General features: G+C 35.1%; 1 protein-coding gene across 3 annotated transcripts in view; it reads left to right on the forward strand.

The window, feature by feature from the left end:
* The first annotated feature begins 2,282 nt into the window (after positions 1 to 2,282).
* The window catches only part of LOC143257630 (solute carrier family 35 member F2-like), a 215,868-nt gene continuing 198,385 nt past the window's right edge, over positions 2,283 to 19,765 (forward strand). For 2 of the 3 annotated variants that reach the window (XM_076516663.1, XM_076516661.1), the window contains exon 1: positions 2,289 to 2,466. In XM_076516663.1, the coding sequence (XP_076372778.1) occupies positions 2,333 to 2,466 (134 nt within the window). In that variant the 5' untranslated portion in view covers positions 2,289 to 2,332. Of the gene's footprint in view, positions 2,467 to 19,765 lie in introns of all 3 variants that reach the window. The other variant, XM_076516662.1, reaches the window with a different exon arrangement.

Here is a 19,765-nt window from a genome sequence, read left to right on the forward strand (position 1 = left end):
TTCTTGCCTTTTCTTACATAGTTTCCTTTCTATATCTAGTTGCTTTCTTATCTCTCTATCCATGGCTGCTCTTTATTTCTCTTCCTTGAATACTTTTATCTTCCTATTCCTATTTTTTTTTATCTCTCCATCCTTAACTGTATTTCTCTACTTCTCTTACCTGTCTGTTTTCCTTTGAAATCTTGCTTTTCTTGGTTCTTTTTATCTTTCTGATTTTTCTGTTTTCTTTCAACCATCTGTCATTCACTCACATATTTGTTCAAAAGTCACAAAACTTTTACAACGTGACAACAATCTTTCCTCGTGCTTTTAAAGGCTTCCTGACGTTTGCTGTTTAACACAATGATTTGGGAACCATTGCAAAATCCTCAACCGAGAACTAACATACTAGAAAATAGCCCCCCAGTGGCACAGTGGTATGTCTGCGGACTTACACACAAAAAACCGGATTTCGATACCCGTAGTGGGCAGAACACGGATAGACCATTGTATAGCTTTGTGCTTAATTCTAAAGAAACAAACAAACAAAAAAAAACACTAGAAGATATCCTAAGACTTAATTAAGTTAATGAAGTTCTGATATATGACGTGGCAAGTGGTGAAGATAATTTGAAGATGGAAGTTCGAGTTTAGTATAAAATATTTGGTAGTGCATTTGGTGAGTTATAATTGTAAATGACCACTAAACAACTACTGTCTCAGGTATACCTGTATCAAATGAAATTGATCAATTGGAATTATGTAACGCTTGCTGAATTATTTATACCTCACAGACACACATTTCTCACACGCATTGTGTATATGTATATGGAAATCAATTTCTAAATATTCAAGATTTTTATTATTATTCAATAATACAATATTTAATTCAAGATATAAGCACATTTGCTCATTAACATTAAAAGCACATTAACACATTCCGTTTTGTGCTTTCACTCATAAGGTTTTTGAATGAGTTCGTGTAGAGAGAGTTTAGTAGTTCATATTAATGCAGAAAATTACAACAGAACAGTTCTCTGTTTAAGTTCTTCAAAACTGTAAGGAAGGTAGAGGAACATACAGAGACATCTGTGGCTGTTTCTCTTAGTATTACCTGCATTACTTCTCTAGTTATTATGACCGATTTTACCAGTTCATCATTTTTCCTATTTTGGAGACCGATATACCACTTCTACAGTTCTTGTGCTTTTATAACAGATTACCATTTCATAACTTGTTCAGTTTTTATGACCGGTTTACCAGTTCATAAATTTTCCTGTTTTTTATGACAGATTTACCATTTCATCACGTGTCCAGTTTTTATGACCGATTTACCAGTTCATCATTTCTCCTCTTTTCATGATGAATTTACCAGTTCATCACTTCTCGTGTTTTTATGACAGATTTACCAGTTCATCACTTCTCGTGTTTTTATGACAGATTTACCAGTTCATCACTACTCGTGTTTTTATGACAGATTTACCAGTTCATCACTTCTCGTGTTTTTATGACAGATTTACCAGTTCATCACTTCTCGTGTTTTTATGACAGATTTACCAGTTCATCACTTCTCGTGTTTTTATGACAGATTTATAAGTTCATCACTTCTCGTGTTTTATGACAGATTTACCAGTTCACACTTCTCGTGTTTTATGACAGATTTACCAGTTCATCACTTCTCGTGTTTTTATGACAGATTTACCAGTTCATCACTTCTCGTGTTTTATGACAGATTTACCAGTTCATTACTTCTCGTGTTTTTATGACAGATTTACCAGTTCATCACTTCTCGTGTTTTTATGACAGATTTACCAGTTCATCACTTCTCGTGTTTTTATGAAAGATTTACCAGTTAATCATTTCAAATTTTTGTTTTGTGCAGATATGAGCTTTTAAAAAGATGGCAGAATGCAGAGACATGTTGAAAGAAAAAAATAGAAAAGAACCGCTTTTAAGTTAGCTGTTCCTTCAGTCATAAACTGAAAAAAAAAGTAAGAATGACAGTTTAAGGAATTTATTAAAGTTATGACTTATCTTCTGGCTTCTTTATAATCACAAAACATTTACATGCTCACGACCGTAAATGCCATTAATATAACCTACTTACGCCGTCTGTGAAGCTGGTGACGCTTTATAAATACAAATATATACAGAAGGACAATGTAGCAACTGAAGATAAAGCATGTATTTATATTTCACGCGTTACTGTGAAAGAAAATCGATTAGTATCTACTTTCGTCATTAGAGGGCACTAGTTATCAGAGTCGATGACTATGTAGTTATCCTTTCGCGAAACATACAATCAAAACAGTGAGAGGCTTGCTGTGTGAGAAGTTTGACGGATAACAACTACATGGATGGAGAAATCCAACGGGATTACGAGACTATGTCTGTGTCCTTTTCGGGGACCAGATCTCCTGCTAACCGCAGGCAACCATCCGCCTTAGGGCAGAAGATTAAGAGATGTTATTTTGAGCTGATACGATGGTAAGTTGAAGGCTTATTATTGTACAAATACTGCTGTTTTCGATAAGCCGGCCAGATCCTGTTGTTGTAGTGACTTCCTGAAAAAAGTCGTTAATTTATGTCAAATGTTATAAATCGGAAGTTTATAGTGTATAAGAGAGAGAAGTTTCAAGACTTGTAAATGATGTTAAACAAACGTAATTTACAAACGTAAATCAGTTGATTTAGAAATATTGTTTCTTTATGCTAGAAACATGAAGAATCGGCGCTAAAAACATTTATATTTATGTTACATGTGTGTATTTACTGTCATGTGCTGTGCCTGAAGATATCGATGAAACCACGGTAGTAATTTGTGCAACGTACTACTGTATTCGTTTTTGTTTGTTTTTATTCAATTCCGCAATTATGGAGTGTTATTAAGTATCGAAGGGCTCAGGTATTAATTATATTCACTTGCTGAACTAAGCGCCATTATGTAAAGTGATTAGCTCACTGTTTACAGTTGCAGCGATATAACAAAGATAAATTCGTATATCTGACGTCACACTATATCTGTTATAATGTTCTCTTCACTGTGTAAACAATCGCATCACCTTGTTATCTGCATCTTTTAGTATCGTGACCTTTTAGTATCTCCTGATATCTTTTGGTATTTTGACATAGCTCGTGACTATTTTCTATTCTTTTTAACTGATTTGGGGTCTTATGATACGGTTTGACTCTATGCCATTAGATATTTACGTTTCTGTCCGATGTCTGGATTTTTGAATAAGAGGCACAATTACAAGTTTCTAAATTACATCTGTGTGGATCATGATATCATTTGAATATACTACACACACACATATAAACATTTTACAGTTTTAAGTTAAAAATTCAAATTAATTTTATGAAGCAGTTCTAAGTTTACAGGTACATCATGCTATAGATCTACTTCGATAACATATGATGATATATAAGAATATTTACATTTACGTGGAGTTTCTCTATATCTTTGTGTTTCGTATGCTTATATATGATAGGCATTAATTAACTACATATAAAAGTATTTATAGCCTGGTACCCATCACCTGGTATCAGAAACTGACACCGTTATTTAGCGGTAACTGAAGAATGCGAATGCATTTAGTTCATTGTAGTATTTTCTCCTTCTTATTAGTTGGGGCCTGGCATGGCCTAGCGCGTTAAGGCGTGCGCTTCGTAATCTGAGGGTCGCGGGTTCGCGCCCGAGTCGCGCCAAACATGCTCGCCCTCCCAGCCGTGGGGGCGTTATAATGTGACGGTCAATCCCACTATTCGTTGGTCAAAGAGTAGCCCAAGAGTTGACGGTGGGTGGTGATGACTAGCTGCCTTCCCTCTGGTCTTACACTGCTAAATTAGGGACGGCTAGCACATATAGCTCTCGAGTAGCTTTGTGCGAAATTCCAAAACAAACAAACCAGGAACAAAATTTGTGTTACATAGTGTAATTCCTTGTGTTTCATGTGCCAGTTGTCAGGAACACTAGGAAACGTTTATCACGTATAGAAGAATATTAGCCAGGAAATATTTCAGCTACCTTCCTACTGGGCCAACAAGAACTATCATAATTCTGTGATTTGGCAAGTACGAATAAAATAATCTTTAAAATATTTAGTAAATGCCTTTTTATTAATTTTTGTTTCTGGAATTTTAAACAAATCTTCTGGGGGGATATTATTTGCACTGTCCGTTTCTAATTTAAAGTAATAGACCAAATAGTTTGTTTGTGCTTTAAGCTAACGCTTGTATTTCGCGCAAAGCTACAGGAGGGCTATTTGCGCTACCCGTCACTAATTGAGTAGTGAAAGGCTAGAGGAAAGACAACTAGTTATTATCACCCACCGTCAAACCTTGGGCTACTCTTTTAATAACGAAGAGTGGAATTGACCGTAACATTAATATACCTCAGAGCTAAAAGGACAAGTATGTTTGGTGCGACGAAATGCAAACCCACGACCCTCATATTACGATTTGAGTATGGGGATGTTATAATGTGACGGTCAATTCAACTAACCCTAGAGTTGGCGGTGGGTGGTGATTAGTAACTGCCTTCCTTCTAGTCTTACATTGCTAAATTAGGGACACAGCGCATCTCCTCGATAACTTGGATCGAAAGAACATGGTAGCCTTTTCAAATATTAAATTGGCTGAGAAAACCACTTTGGGGATATTTCAAGCTGTTGATTGGTTATTCACATGTTATATATTGAAGTAAGTGTACATGAGGGACCGTTCCAAAAAATGAAAAGAGTTGAACGGGCCCACCATGTTCGATTCAGTACATCAGCCACATCTCAGCAAAATAAAAAGATATGAAGTTCTTATTTCATATTATAGCTCGTTGATATTAGTTATTTGAGTTCTTAATTTATACGAAACTATAGTCTTGGTATTTTGACATAAAAATCATCTGATTTTAAACAGTGTTGCATATAATATACGCGTGACTCACTAAAATCCACGTTTATATGTGTTGTTTTTTTTATATTTACTTTTAAATCGAGAAATTAACTCATATATAATATTAAAGTTTGAATTATAATCTAGAATTTTAGTCTAGACTTATTCACATAAATTCATAAAATAATGTTTCATTAAAATTTTGAATGCAAGTCAACAAATGCGATGACATGACATTTGAACCTTGACCCGTTGTGAAAGAGCTAGTCCACTACAGCACAATTACGGACAGCGCAAAAAAGAAAAACTTAAAATAACACTTGCTACAGGTTTTATTTCTGTAAGGCTTATTTGTTTGTTGTCAGGAGTAAAAATGCACGACTGGTTATCTGTGCTTTACCACCGCGCGTATAGAAACCATAATTTTAGCATCTTAATCCTTCAGTCTTATCATTGATCCCGCCAGAGGACATCTGTAAGTTTCCCGCCGGAGGACATCTGTAAGTTTTTTGGTTTTTTTTACAGTAAGCACATATGATTTATTCAGCAATGGAATCTTTATAATGTCTAAAAGATCATTTCTAGAAGGAAGAGGGAAACGGTATCAAGGCGTGGAAAGTTTTCGACAAGTTACGAAAGAGCATCTCTACAGAGTGAAAAATATCTTATTACAAATTAAAATGTTACGACGCTCTTTCATATAAAGGTATGAATATAACGGTAATTTGTTTATGAAAATGCGCTATTTGGTAAATTACTCATCTGGTCGCGTGAGAAATGGAAAACCTGAGTCTCAAATTATTTCCTTGCGCATAAAAATAAAGGACATAACTTCTGCATCTGATGACTGTAACACCTAGTACGTTAGCCTGATAAAACCTGAAAGATTTTAAAAGTAAGACCTGATAAATAATGTCTTTTTTTTGTAAATGTTGGAGAAATTTCTTTCTGTTTCTGTTTTGTGGGAATTATCAATAACTTTGACTTATGAGTAACATAGCCAGTTTGGCCAGATGGTTAGGGCGCTCGACTCGTAATCTGAGGGTCGAGGGGTCGAATCTCCGTCACATCAAGATGTGCTTGCCCTTTCAGCCGTGGGGGCGTTATTATGTGACTGTCAATCCCATTATTCGTCGGTAAAAGAGTAGCCCAGGAGTTGGCGGTGGGTGGTGATGAGTAGCTGCCTTCCTTTTAATCTTACATTGCTAAATTAGGGACGGCTAGCACAGATAGCCCTCGTGTAGCTTTACGCAAAATTCAAAACAAACAAAAGCACAGCTAAACGAAGAGACAATCGATGTACTTTTCGATTAAAATATTGCTTCAACACTTTTTGAAGCTTCTTAAGTCATACGTCTTCAGAAGTACAATGGATCCATCGGGCGTGATAACTTGTTTATCAAAAGTACCCTCTTTATAAATGTGTACAAGTGATTAACTCTTGTAGTTAAGCCTAAAACACATAACAGGTCTATTAAAATGTCTCTCAACTCCATAACATTTCTATACAGTTAAAAATAAGTTCCCTGCTTATTAGTAATTAAACAGTAGAAAACCTAATTAAAGATCCAGATAATTTCGAGGATATTTAAATCTTTATTCCAAAATTTATTTGATGGGTTTCCATGCTTAGGTGCCTGTTTCGTCTTTATTAATGCTTGCTGCTGGTGATAAGGGGTCGATTATTGCGCTAGCGAATCGCTGATATTACGACATTAGATCTTCCCTTTACAACTGTCCTTGAAAACTGGTTCTAGACGAACATCTCTTGATACCTGTGAAGATTTGAAATGATGATAAATCATTCTGAAGGCCTTACAGTTTAATGTTGCAGACGGTAACCATTTCTCGACTGAACAGTTTAAACTGATAAGTAGATAAAGGTAACTGAGATATCTAGTTATGTTTTGAAAGCGTGTGTTCAGTAATGTACTTTCTAGAAATGTGTGGACATTTTCAAGTTGGAAAATTTTGGAGATATGCAGAACAAGTTTTTGTGTAATTAATATAAAACAGATTGAGCTTTTATAGTAACATGTGTATGATGATACCGTCCCCCACTCTTCAGTGGCACAGATAGCCCTTTGTATAGCTTTGTGCTTAATAAGAAAACAACAACACACAACATGATAATAACATTAAAATTACGCAAGCTTGGCAACCTAAAGCGTTCTACACCTTAAATAAAACACTAGAATAGTCTACTTTTTATCTCCAGCTGCTGTTAATTTTTCTAGAAAAGAGCGTGCATAAAGATGTGCAAATACATTGCAGAGAAGTGAGTAAATCTTGTATGAAAACAGTCCTTCACTCTCAAGGTCCGACATGGCCGGGTTGGTTAAGCAGTTCGACTTGTAATCTGTGGGTCGCGTGTTCGAATCCCCGTCGCACCAAACATGCTCATCCTTTCAGCCGTGGGGGCGTTATAATGTGTCGGTCAGTCCCACTATTCGTTGGTAAAAGAAAAGCCCAAGGGCTGGCGGTAGGTGGTGATGACTAGCTGCCTTCCCTCTAGTCTTACACTGCTAAATTAGGAACAGCTAGCGCAGATAGCCCTCGTGTAGCTTTGCGCAAAATTGAAAAACAAACAAAAGCAAACTTAAAATTATATCCTCCATCTTTGTTAAGGATTTATCTTGTTTTATCACAAAAACAATGTAAATCACGTGTATTGTCCCATCCTTTATCTTACCAAATGCGTTACTTCATTTAATCATAGCAATCTTTCATCTTCGAAGATGTTTCTCAGTTCCATAACATAGCTGTATCTATCGGTGTCTGACCCCTTCCCCAGCCTTCTGCTCGTACATGACAATATTATCATGACAATATCGTAGAAATTATGCCATTGGAATAGTTTTTTGTCAGTTTTTTAAAATCTCTATACGAGAGTGAAAAATAATTAACAGTTAAGACAAATGATACACGTTAAAGATAAACGTAATGTTATTAAACTGTGTTTTGACGAGACTTTCTTATTAATTTTCCATTAAGTTGATGATTTTTGTTTTTTGTAAAGGGAAACATCGTACGAAACGGTTTCGTAATTAAAAAGAAAAGCGAGTTTCCTCCTCAACATGTATTGTCTCTTATCTGTCTCTTACTTTTTGTATCGATGTGTATTATCACTTCTGTATATTTGAGAGCCATTTTTACGAAGAAACGTATTTCAAATTACACAATATAATTTTGAGTTAAAACAAGAGACAATTTTAATTTTATGAAAAGTTGAAGACGATCTTGTGACCTGATAAAACGTTAAATATTGATTGGTAACATCGGCTTTTGAGAACCAGTTTTGTGATGTCAGTTTAAGCTGATGAAATGCTAGAGACTAATATCATGATGCCAGTTGAAACTGATGAAATGTTAGAGACCAATGTCATGATGTTTGTTTAACCTGGTAAAAAGTCATAGACCGATGTCTCGATGCCAGTTTAAACTGGTGAAAAGTTAGAGACCGGTTGATGTCAGTTCAAACTGGTGAAAAGTTATGGACCAGTCCTTTGATGTCAGTTTAACCTGGTGAAACATCGGAGATTTTAATATTTTCATTTTAACCATATTATAGTAGAACTTTTCCCACAATACCTTCTATTAACCGTGTCGTGACTAGTTAGTTGAAAATTCTTTTATATGATTAAAACGCATAAAATCATCTGTTTTTTTAACTAAACGAATAAAAACAAATTGGCGGCGGGTTAAATTGTAGTAATAATATTAATTTCCCTAAGCATGTCTATTGATCTGTTTTTGTCTCTAAGAGAAGATATGAAAATCTGTAGAGAAAGGAACAATAACGTGTTGTCGAAATTGTTCTAAGACTAAATACATCATGGATAGTTCCAGAGTTTGTTTTTAATCCTACAGTATTCTCTATACAAGAGTTTATATAAGGAATAAGCATCTAGTTGCAGACGGATATGCGAAAGTCGAATATCAGGCCTATAAACCAGTCCCACTTATAACACGTATTATGTTTCATCTTAATGAAAGTTTTTAATTTTCTTACATCTTTTAGACTTAACGCTCAATAGGTAGGAACATGATTGTTCAGAATTTTTGTTCTGTAATATGGATATTATTCATTATTATGTAGGCCTTTTTATACTGGTGAAGTACCAATAGAACCTAGAAGTAACACGTTGTACGAGGTTTAAGAAAGGAATTATCGAACTTAGCGGTAACTTCAAGTAAACTATGTTCCCCGATCATTGGAACAACAGAGTGTTTAAACAGACGGGCCCATTTTTCTGAAGTTAGGTAAGGGATGTATATGAAGGAATTTTACTGTTCAGTAGGCCAGTGATTATGGATCTGTTCTTTTCACAACATTTCGAAACACATTTAGCTGCTTCGTGATGAAGAGAAACCCACTTGAAATAAAAATGTATCTCAGAACAGCTGAATTAACACTTTTATAGATAAAGAGAGAGCAACGTTTCGACCTTCCTAGGTAAGAAAGAAAAAATTGCAATTATTGTACAAAGGAATAATTATACGTGTTTTTATATCTTAGGTTACTAGATCCCTAACACCATCATGCCAGTTTACCTGACTTTGTTCACATGGTCTAGAGGAACCATTATTTAAAATGTTCAAGAAACAAATAATTATTCCATCACGTAGGTTTATTTTTTTTATAAACATCCACCAGATGGTAACATGGTTGCTTAGTGTGTTCAAATCATCTTGTTCGTTGGTTTGTTGAATTTATCGCAGAGCTATTCAAGGACTATCTGTAGTAGCCGTCTCTGATTTAGAAGTGTTAAACTAGAAGTAAAGGAAGCTAGTCAACACCGTCAACCGCCAACTTTGAGCTACTCTTTTACCAACAAATTCTGGGACTGACTGTCACCTTATAACGCCCTAAAGGCTGAAAGGGCAAGAATTTTTGGTAAAGGATATCAAACTTTAATCATCATTCAACATTACTGTAATATAAATATGCATCTGTAGTTATGACGTCACATCCGTTTCAATCTTTTTTTTTTTAACATTCCATATATCACCAAATGAGATGTGAGGTTTAGGTAATTTTGGGTTCGCTTTCCATTGACCATATTTGCAACTGGTCTTACAAGTATTTTAGCTTCTTTCATAGAAAAGCGAAGCTTAACATGTTACTTACCAAAGAGCCGTCCCCTCAGCCTCCTCCAGTGACACAACGGTATCTGCAAACTTACAACGCTATAATCCTGGTTTCGATACCTGTGGGCAAAGCACAGATAGCCAGTTGGGTAGCTTTGTACTTAATTACAAACAAAGAAAGAAGATCCTTTTTTAAAAGTATTACAAAATTATTCTTTGAAGATTGCTGTGATATTAACTGTGGTTTCATCAGTTTACAAATTTACATTGAAATGAGATTAAAGTTAATGTACACGTTGTGTATGTAAATGAAACACCACAGAACTGTAGTTTCATACAATTAAATGAGGCTCAAATCCCAGCTAAAGTTTCTAACGTTACGGCTGCGTATGGTTGTTAGTCAAGTGGCTACTATCTAAAGTTATACTAATTTCCCTTTCACGCGGAGTTTAGTATATGTATATATATATATATTTATTTATTTGTATACAGCTTTATCGTGTTACTATAAATTTAATTTCGGAACCTTCTGAAAGCATATACCCTATAGTTAATAATATTAATTGCACTGTAAGTTTGTCTTGGATACATCCGATTCTCGTCGACACAAAACTTCAATTATTGGGCGCAAGTAACGATGACGTCTTTACGGAGTCGAAGATACATTTGAGAACTGGAGTCGATACATAATAAAGAAATATGTTTTGTTACTCAAAAAAAAGTTTTATGGATAATTGAAAAGTAAAAGTAACATTTCCATCATTCAAAGTGTAAAAAATAAAATAAAATAAAATAATATAAAATGGGTCAATGCAGGCAGACTGTGGAATGAATACACTGTTAAGGTGATTATAAATAAAATTTAAAAATTTAAAGGAATTAAAAAATTAAAAACTTGAGAATGAAGGGTTAAATAATATCAGCTTCTCGGGGACTAAAAATAAACCAGTGTATTTGTTTCTTCCTATTACCAAGTGTTGTTCTTATGCTACCAGGCCATTTTCTATGGACTTTCTGCATATCTTGGACAGTTATATAGAATTTATATCGTTCTATATTAGCGAACCATTTCGGTAAATTTTGCGCAAACCCTGGGTAGATTTCTCAGATATCCCCCTATTTCGCTGGTCCGGAGTATAGTAGAATACCTTACAGTTCTCCCAAATATACAAATATATATTTTTATTTTTTGTTATATTTACAGAAGAGAGATAAAAATTGACGGTAATTTAAAAATATAATTTCAGTTATGTGTGGGAGGCCATGCACGTGGTGCAAAACGTCATACACGTGACTATGGTTGGCTTCCTACTTCCTCAATGGTTCGAACACCCGAATTGCTTTAAAAATCCTTCAAAGAATTTTAAAAATTTTGACTAGGACTCCTTCAGAATATAGAATAGTATAAGTGAAATCGAAAACGAAAACAGGGCGTTTTTAAATATTTGTAAATTATTTAAGAACTATTTAAGAATTACCTTTTCATTAACAGAACAAATAATTCAATAATTACGAAAATATTCATATTTGTGTGTAGATAGAAAACAAAACCAAAATATTGAAATCTAATTGAAATACTAAGATTGTCAGCCAAAACGAAATTATATTTTTGAAAACAAATCCAAATAAAATATATTAAGCCCATTTTCGTGCTTTCAACATAAACACAAAGAAATATAAAAATATAAATACGTGATTTGTAAAGAAAATGCAAACGGTATATTTTTAAAGGAAAATTTCTACGGCAAAGCTACGGAAACGTTGGAAATATCTATTCAGAAGAATAATGAAACATCATTATCAGTATCAAGATCTGAAACACGCAGAAACAAGACATGAATAATGAAACATCATTATCAGTATCAAGATCTGAAACACGCAGAAACAAGACATGAATAATGAAACATCATTATCAGTATCAAGATCTGAAACACGCAGAAACAAGACATGAATAATGAAACATCATTATCAGTATCAAGATCTGAAACACGCAGAAACAAGACATGAATAATGAAACATCATTATCAGTATCAAGATCTGAAACACGCAGAAACAGGACATGAATAATGAAACATCATTATCAGTATCAAGATCTGAAACACGCAGAAACAAGACATGAATAATGAAACATCATTATCAGTATCAAGATCTGAAACACGCAGAAACAAGACATGAATAATGAAACATCATTATCAGTATCAAGATCTGAAACACGCAGAAACAAGACATGAATAATGAAACATCATTATCAGTGTAGCGCCGACAAGTAAGAACACGTAGAACTTCAAAATAAATCTTCAAAAGATTTGAATATTTTGACACTTCAAAGCTTTGTTTTGCTTGTGATTAGTGGTTTAGGTAAGAACTTGATAAAAAAAAAGTAATAGACAGTAAAGCTACACGAGGGCTATCTGTTCTAGCCGTCCCTAATTTAGCAGTGTAAGACTAGAGAAAAGGCAGCTAGTTATCACCATCCACCGCCAACTCTTGGACTACTCTTTACCAACGAATAGTGGGACTGACCGTCACATTATAATGTCCTCACGGCTGAAAGGGCGAGCATATTTTGTGCAACTGGGATTCGAACCCGCGACCCTGAGATTACGAGTTGAAAGCCTTAACCCACCTGGTGATGCTGGGCCTTGAAGGATATTAGTGGGAGCTGTAATTTACATTTATATAAGATACACTAATGATTCTAGTTTTGTGTTTTGCAGCGGTATATCTCACAATATCTCACACTCTTGACACATTATTTCAATCTGTTTTTTTTATTTGATTAGCGGAAGAATTGTCTTTCACTACTTGTATTGTGACAGATAGGTTAGAAAATATTTGCTTTTATGCTTATTTAAAAGCTTTACTAAGTTACTGAAGTATTTCTTTTTTGCATGTGATAGTTAAACGTTTGGCATATTACCTACTTGACAAGCAAGTAAAGCCATTAGATATTAGTTCGTAAATGTCTAATTTTATTGTACGAACTGTTGTTGCAAGACATGCTGTAATAAGTGCGTTCGTAATTACTACGAAATTTCACTTCAGTGACTGAAATTATGTGTATAACAATATTATTGGCTGCTATTTTAGCTTTCTTTCTCTGGGTTACGACAGATAAATTGGAACTGTAAAATAATGAAAAAGTAGATTAAAATTACGGACTTTGAGAAACAAAATCATCTGATTTACAAACACTTTTCACAAGTCAAGAAGTTTAGAATGTTACGTTACGTTACTATAAACATTATTTTAGCTGGTTTACCTGATTATTTATTAAGTAATTTTAAACAAACTATTTGAATGAATACGCAGCAGCTCTGGGGGGTAAACTGTTATTTCTATTTTTTGCTTGGAAAACAAATTCTACATATATACGTATATATATAATGTTATCCCTAATGGTCTGTTTTTTATTATTATTGATTTATATCTCTTTGTTTTTTTCTGTTTCATTAGTAGCAATTGGCTCTTTACAAATAGCTCCATAAGCCAATGAAACACATCTACTCATGGCCGGAGGTAGGTTTGTGTGTGTGAGGTCAGGGAGGCCGGTCCCTTGAAATTTCGTTGTTCTTCCCACCTCCCACAGCTAATGTCGTTTATTAATTTAATTTTAGGTTCATTTTAGATTTGTCTACATTGTATGTCTTATCCACACCCCCCCCTCATCCACCAGGTAAGAAAAAAACCCGCTTTTAATATTTGAAATGAGTGTTTTGTTATTTCTATACCCTGTACAATTTTCTCTCTGGCTTTGATCATCTGACGTACGTGAGCGATGAAATCTTTTAGTATAGCTGTTTAAAATGATATATTTATTAACTTAGCTGTTTAGTTAAAATATACCAATCTGAATATTGATGTAGGGACAAGGTTTCACTTGCAACTTTGTATGGATAGTCAGTGAGGAATTTATTATTATTTTTCTTTCAAATTTCACCCGTTGATCTATGGTTATTATTTGCTATACGTGTACATAAAGACAGTTAAGTGAATGTGCATTTTCTTAGTGTAAAACTGTGTGCTTATATATCTTTTATCACTAGATCCATCCATTAAATTCAGTCAAGTTATTTCATTCACATGTTATTTATTGTAGCCACTCAGAAATGCCTGTAAAAGCACAAATGAAACAGGAAACTGTTCCACTGATGAAATATGTATATATATAAAAGATGTGTATAAAATGCACTGGAATGGAATGTACATATTCGAGTGAATGAATTGAATACTTTCTTCTTGTTTTTTTCCTATGAAGATACCTGAACGAAACTTTACAAAATTACCAAGTGGGTTTTTAAAAGAATTTTCTAAGATGCTTTTTCTTGCATTAAATAAAGGTTTAAAACAATAAAATACGTAGAAAGGACCTGAAATTGACATCGGAAAACGTTTGGTTTGAATTCCCAACAAAGCAACACGAGGGTTATCTAGTTTATAAATGACAGACTAGAGGGAAGGTAGCTAGATAGCAGCTTCCCCTATCAACTCTTGAGCTACTCTAATATGATCGAATAGTGGGATTTGACGTCGCTTTATAACTACCCCACGGCTAAAAAGACGATTAAATTTGGTGAAGGAAGATTCAAACTCCGATCCTCCGGTTGAGAGTCGAGCGCTTTAACGACAAGTCCATGTAAGGTTTTGATATGGGGGAAGAAAAGAAGAAAAAACGTGACAGGTATTTCGGTTTAAAGTTATGTATCCCTGGCTTAAGTTATGTGTCACTGGCTTAAGCTTGGGAACATATATAATCACCCCGCACAAGAAAAATTTTAAATCTTGCTACCCGGAAAAAAGAACCCGACATGTTTGGTTAAATTACATTAATTTGAAATTTGCGGGGAAACAAGCATTAACAGAAAAACAAACGACAGAGACCGACTAGTCAGTGTCAGAGAGATCAACGGCTGATATGGGAGTTAGAGTCGGTCCTTCAGGGCAGCAGGAGATCCGTAGATCCTACGCTAAGATTTTGATGTGGAGGAAACAGGAGAACCCCGAGAAAGTCCACTTTCACTCCCTGGGCTCTGATTATTTCAGGGAGTGCCTGAGCTGTATGCTTAAAATGGGTGTGGTGGTTAGGGTTCCTTTCGTTGAAAAAAGGAAAGAAAGAGCACATGTAGTTAAGACACTAAACATTACCTATGTAACAGGGAGACTGGTGGGCGCGCGTGTTTCAGCGAGTGTTGGGACTTGTCTCGTTAGTGTGTTTCTTGTTTTGGCTGGATGGTAGTATTTTTAGCTAAATTTTGGATTCTTTCACTAAGTTTAGGAAGAATGTTTAGGGAATCTAAATAGCTTGAGGGGGTATACCTCGGCAACCGGTATGCTGTACGGATTGCTTGGTATTGTATACTTTGTAATTGTTTCTTGAGGTGACTGGACGTAGTGCATGTGACCAGCATCCATATTCTATGAGTGGCCTAATACACGCTTTATAAACGATTGTGATGGTGTCTGTTGAGATTCATTTATAAGTGCCATCATCCGTCTGAGGAAGGTGACCCGGAGTTTCTCGTTTCTCTGATTTGCAAATCCTATAGAAGTGTTTTGTCCAGTGTAGTGCCCTGTTAAAAGTGACTCCGAGGAATTTAACCGATTTAGTGAATTTAATGTTAGTGTCTAATAGAGTAGGTTTGGTCTTTGTAATATTCTTCTTTTTCGTTTTGAAGCTTCGATGAAATATAATTATTTGAGTTTTGTTAAGGTTTAAGGCAACACGCCACCTGTTATACCAAGTCATTATATTGTCAAGCGAAGATTGAATTCTACTAGCCGCTACTAGAGAATGATCGCTTAATGTGCTTCAAACTGCAATGTCGTCTGCATATTATGGCGCGTGAGTGTACGGGAGTTCGGGGAACAGGACATCATTGACGTATGTGATGTACAACAGCGGCTTATAGCGGACCCATGTGGTACACCAGCCTTAAGCATGAATGGGCCTGAAAGCCCGTCTATTGGTCAAAAAGTTCGAGATCCATCTGATCATTATGTCGGGAACCTTGAGTTTCTTGTCCCAAGGTTACAGATACATTTTGCTGACTTTCCTTACCGACATTGTTCTATTGACTAGAGGTTGTTCACCTTGGAGACCTGTTGGGGATATGGGTACGGTCCGGCACGAAAATCACACTCTCTCCTCGGATTTTCAAGGGCCGACAGAAGCACTCTGGACGCCACAAGAGCGGGAGGGGAACGGTGAAAAATTATTTATAATTTTTGAGCGTGCAAGGTGTAAAAATCTAAACTTTATTTTAATTAAATCTAAATGTGTTAGTAGTTCAGGATTCTCATGAAACACACACCAAAGGCAATTAGGTAAAGCATATATATGATCAATTTGTGTGACTGAAAACACATAATCAAGTCGTTCACATAAAATAGATAAGTGTAAAGCGGTCAGCTGTACATATACACTCAAGGCTGTACACACACACACTTGCTGGGCTTTGTATAGGCTCGCGCTAAATTATTAAAGTGTGGAGTTAGTCTAACGGAATCAGAAAAATTTTAATAAAGCATTCATTCAGGATCACCAGTCATGGGCCAAAATACAAATTACGACAGCCAACTGGATAAACTAATAATTGGGACAGTCAAATGCACACAATAAAGGGCGTTTAATTTGATTCAGTCGGAATTAAGTGCTTGCCAAATTTATTTATACACTGACAAATATGGCAAGATTGATTATAAGTTTGTTTCCAACGATTTAATACATTTTTTTCCAAAACTCCCGTTTTTTTAGTTGTTCCAGCACACCAAGAAATCTTTCCGTCAGCTGGTCAGTCATCGTAGCTGGTCTCGCAGCTGTCTTACTCGGATATTTGATAATAGAAAATCGTCAAACAACTGGAAGAATTATTTTTTTGAGACGCAAGTCAGCTGTTTCAACCCGAAGTACGTCTTTCTTAAGTAATTTCTCCTCCAATATATCGAGTTGTTGATGATTCTACCCCCCACTCTCTAAATATTAGTGGTTCTCTATTCTTCATTTCTTTGCGTCGATCTAAAGGTGTGAATTTTGTTGCTGTTGTTAAACACGTGACAAAAACGACATTTGGAAGAAGATGGTGAGGAGTGCTCCACTACAAAATGCTGACATAAAAGCAGTCATCTTACTCGGATGAACATTTATTTTTCGAAATTTGGAATAATTTTGAAAGAGATTCTCAAATTCGTAGATACATTACTGAGTATCGGACACCAAGTGGTCATAAAAATGACACTGAGAAAAAAGCGTCGTCTTAAGGCGAGTTTTATACGTTTAAAGAATACGTAAGAAGTTCAAAATTATTTAAGAATAACTAACGGTTATAATCCTAATTACTCGCACTCATTGAAGAGATTAGGCACCCATCCGATATGATGCAAATGTATTTTACAGGTTTTGTAAGCTGAAGTGTTAGATTGAAATATGTTTATTTGCTTCTTTCAAGGATTCGCACAAATCCACACAAATCTATGACATTGATAGATAAAAGATAATGTACAGAGTCAACAGCATCCACCGCTAACTGTTGGGCCATTCTTGTTTGCTGGAAGTTGGCTGTCACTTTTACGGAGTACTCAAATCTTAAAGTGGTTTTTTTTTACGGCAACAGGTAGCGAACCATGAATCTCGGATTCACAATCCTGGTACAATAATCACAGGTCTCACCCGGTCCGCTTTAAATTTGAATGTTCTCAGCTGAGCGTCTTGAAATTGAATGGGTATTGATGCAAACTTTGATAGTCTGTGAGTCTAGTTGAACGCCCTAATTTTGTTTAATTTGCATTTTTGCCTATGATTGATCATCCTCAATAAACGACTTTACTAAAAAAATTCTGATTCTATCTTTGACTAAAGCAACACTTAATAATTGAGCGTGTGTAAATAGTTGTACGTCTTAAGTGTTTGTGAACATCTGATCACCTTAATTTTGTGTATTTTATGTGGAGAACTTGATTACATGTGTTTTCGGCTGTACACATCGTTCGTGTATAGGCTTCACTTAACTGTTTTTCGCTGTGGGTGTCAGTCAACAACCTTCAATTGTGAATTGTTTTTTATTGTATGTTTCAGTCAACAATCTCTGACTGTGTGTTTTAGTTAACAATCTTTGATTGTATGTTTCAGTCAACAATCTTAAACAAGTAATTTTGTCTGTGCGTCATCTCACTCACTAACAAGATAATCAGAATTTATATAAATAGTTTTGTCATGGTGTCCCTAGACTGTAACTAGATGTCTCCCACATTTCTGTCCACGTTGAAATACTTTTCTGTAAGGTAAGTGGTGATATCTTCTTTCCTCTTTACATATAATAGAAGACACTGCATATGTATTAGACAATGTTTGAAGTGTCTATGTGTATTTGAGCAATATTTGAAGTATCTATAATGTGGTAAGAAGCTTCAGTCTTCCAGCAAGTACTGTAAAATAAGTAATGTTTAGAACATATATACTGCTTACGAAATTTTCTGCATTTTCAGAGGACGATTTGATTCAGTGCGGTTTATTCGATGTCTGTACTTCTAATATTTCATCAAAATAGCTTCTTTAAAATCAGGCATTGAGTCACTCTTAATTAGCCATCAGCTTCAAACAGTGATGGAAACTCCACAGTTAAATTAGCCAAGAGTTTTTAAGTCTACTTAATGTCTGGTCTTTGATATTATGAGTATCTGCGAAAACAGCTACCTGTCTTCCACCACAGCGAATTTTGTTTCTCCTGCCAATGCCCTACACATTTGTAATTGCAATTTCTCTTTACAGGCTCCAAATTTACTTTTCCCGCTATGAACTTCTACAACTAACTTGGAAAACTGTTCTTTAGCAATTTCATTCCTTCTGTATATCTCTTGTTTGATCGTCTCTGGTATAACTGTTTACATTATAATGCTAATCAACTCTTTATATTCTTCTATGAAAGGGTTAGTCAAGTTAGCAGTCGGACTCGTGACATTCTTCTCTTGTAAGAAACAGAAATACCATATCATCAGCTCTGCTCTCTTTTGGCGATGCTGTTTGTCTGAAAACATGAATTGCATTAAAGAACAATTTTCTGCTCGTATGACAGCAGTATCTATTGTGTATTTTCACATTAAAACACTAAGGTTTATTTGCTCATTTTGTAAAGCATATACAAAGTTATTATTTTCTGAAAATACTGGTCTTGGACAATGAATGCCCTTTTAGAAAATTTCAGAGAAACATGTTGGGACTTGCTTTTGGACCTTACCACAAAATTTATCTCCAACCCGTGAATCAAGGTCCCAAGAATGCTTTTTGTATTGTTTTTTTTTTCAGTAACCTTAAGAAGTGCCTATCAGTAAAGTTACCAACTCCTCCCGTAACCAGCTTTAAAAAGAAGCAAATTCTCGATGTTCTCGAGACATGTAAGGAACACATCGATAGCCATAAACATCTTACAAACGAGAAGTAGTATCTTCTCAGAACATGATGAAGATGAAACATCCTACTTTTGAAATGGTGCAGAAGTTGTATTGATATTAAGGAGCAAAGAAAAGCACTCAGTTGGTTTGAAACAGAAAGAAGTTATGTAGGCCAGTTAAACTACTTCTGTGAAAATATTTGGAACGTGAGTGTAATAACTCTAACAAGAAAAATGATTCAGTCTGACGTAACGAAAGCTATTTGTATCTTGTCTCAGCTAATCATCATAACGTAAACATTTCTGTACTTTAAAAGCCTTAAAGAACTTCAAAGAGGTCTAGTGGCCTGATGCATATAGTATATAGTTCTAAGATTGTTTGTTTGTTTGCTTTTTGGAATTTCGCACAAAGCTACTCGAGA

The sequence above is a fragment of the Tachypleus tridentatus genome, chromosome 7 (assembly GCF_004210375.1).
Source record: "Tachypleus tridentatus isolate NWPU-2018 chromosome 7, ASM421037v1, whole genome shotgun sequence".
NCBI classification, from domain to species: Eukaryota; Metazoa; Arthropoda; class Merostomata; order Xiphosura; family Limulidae; genus Tachypleus; species Tachypleus tridentatus.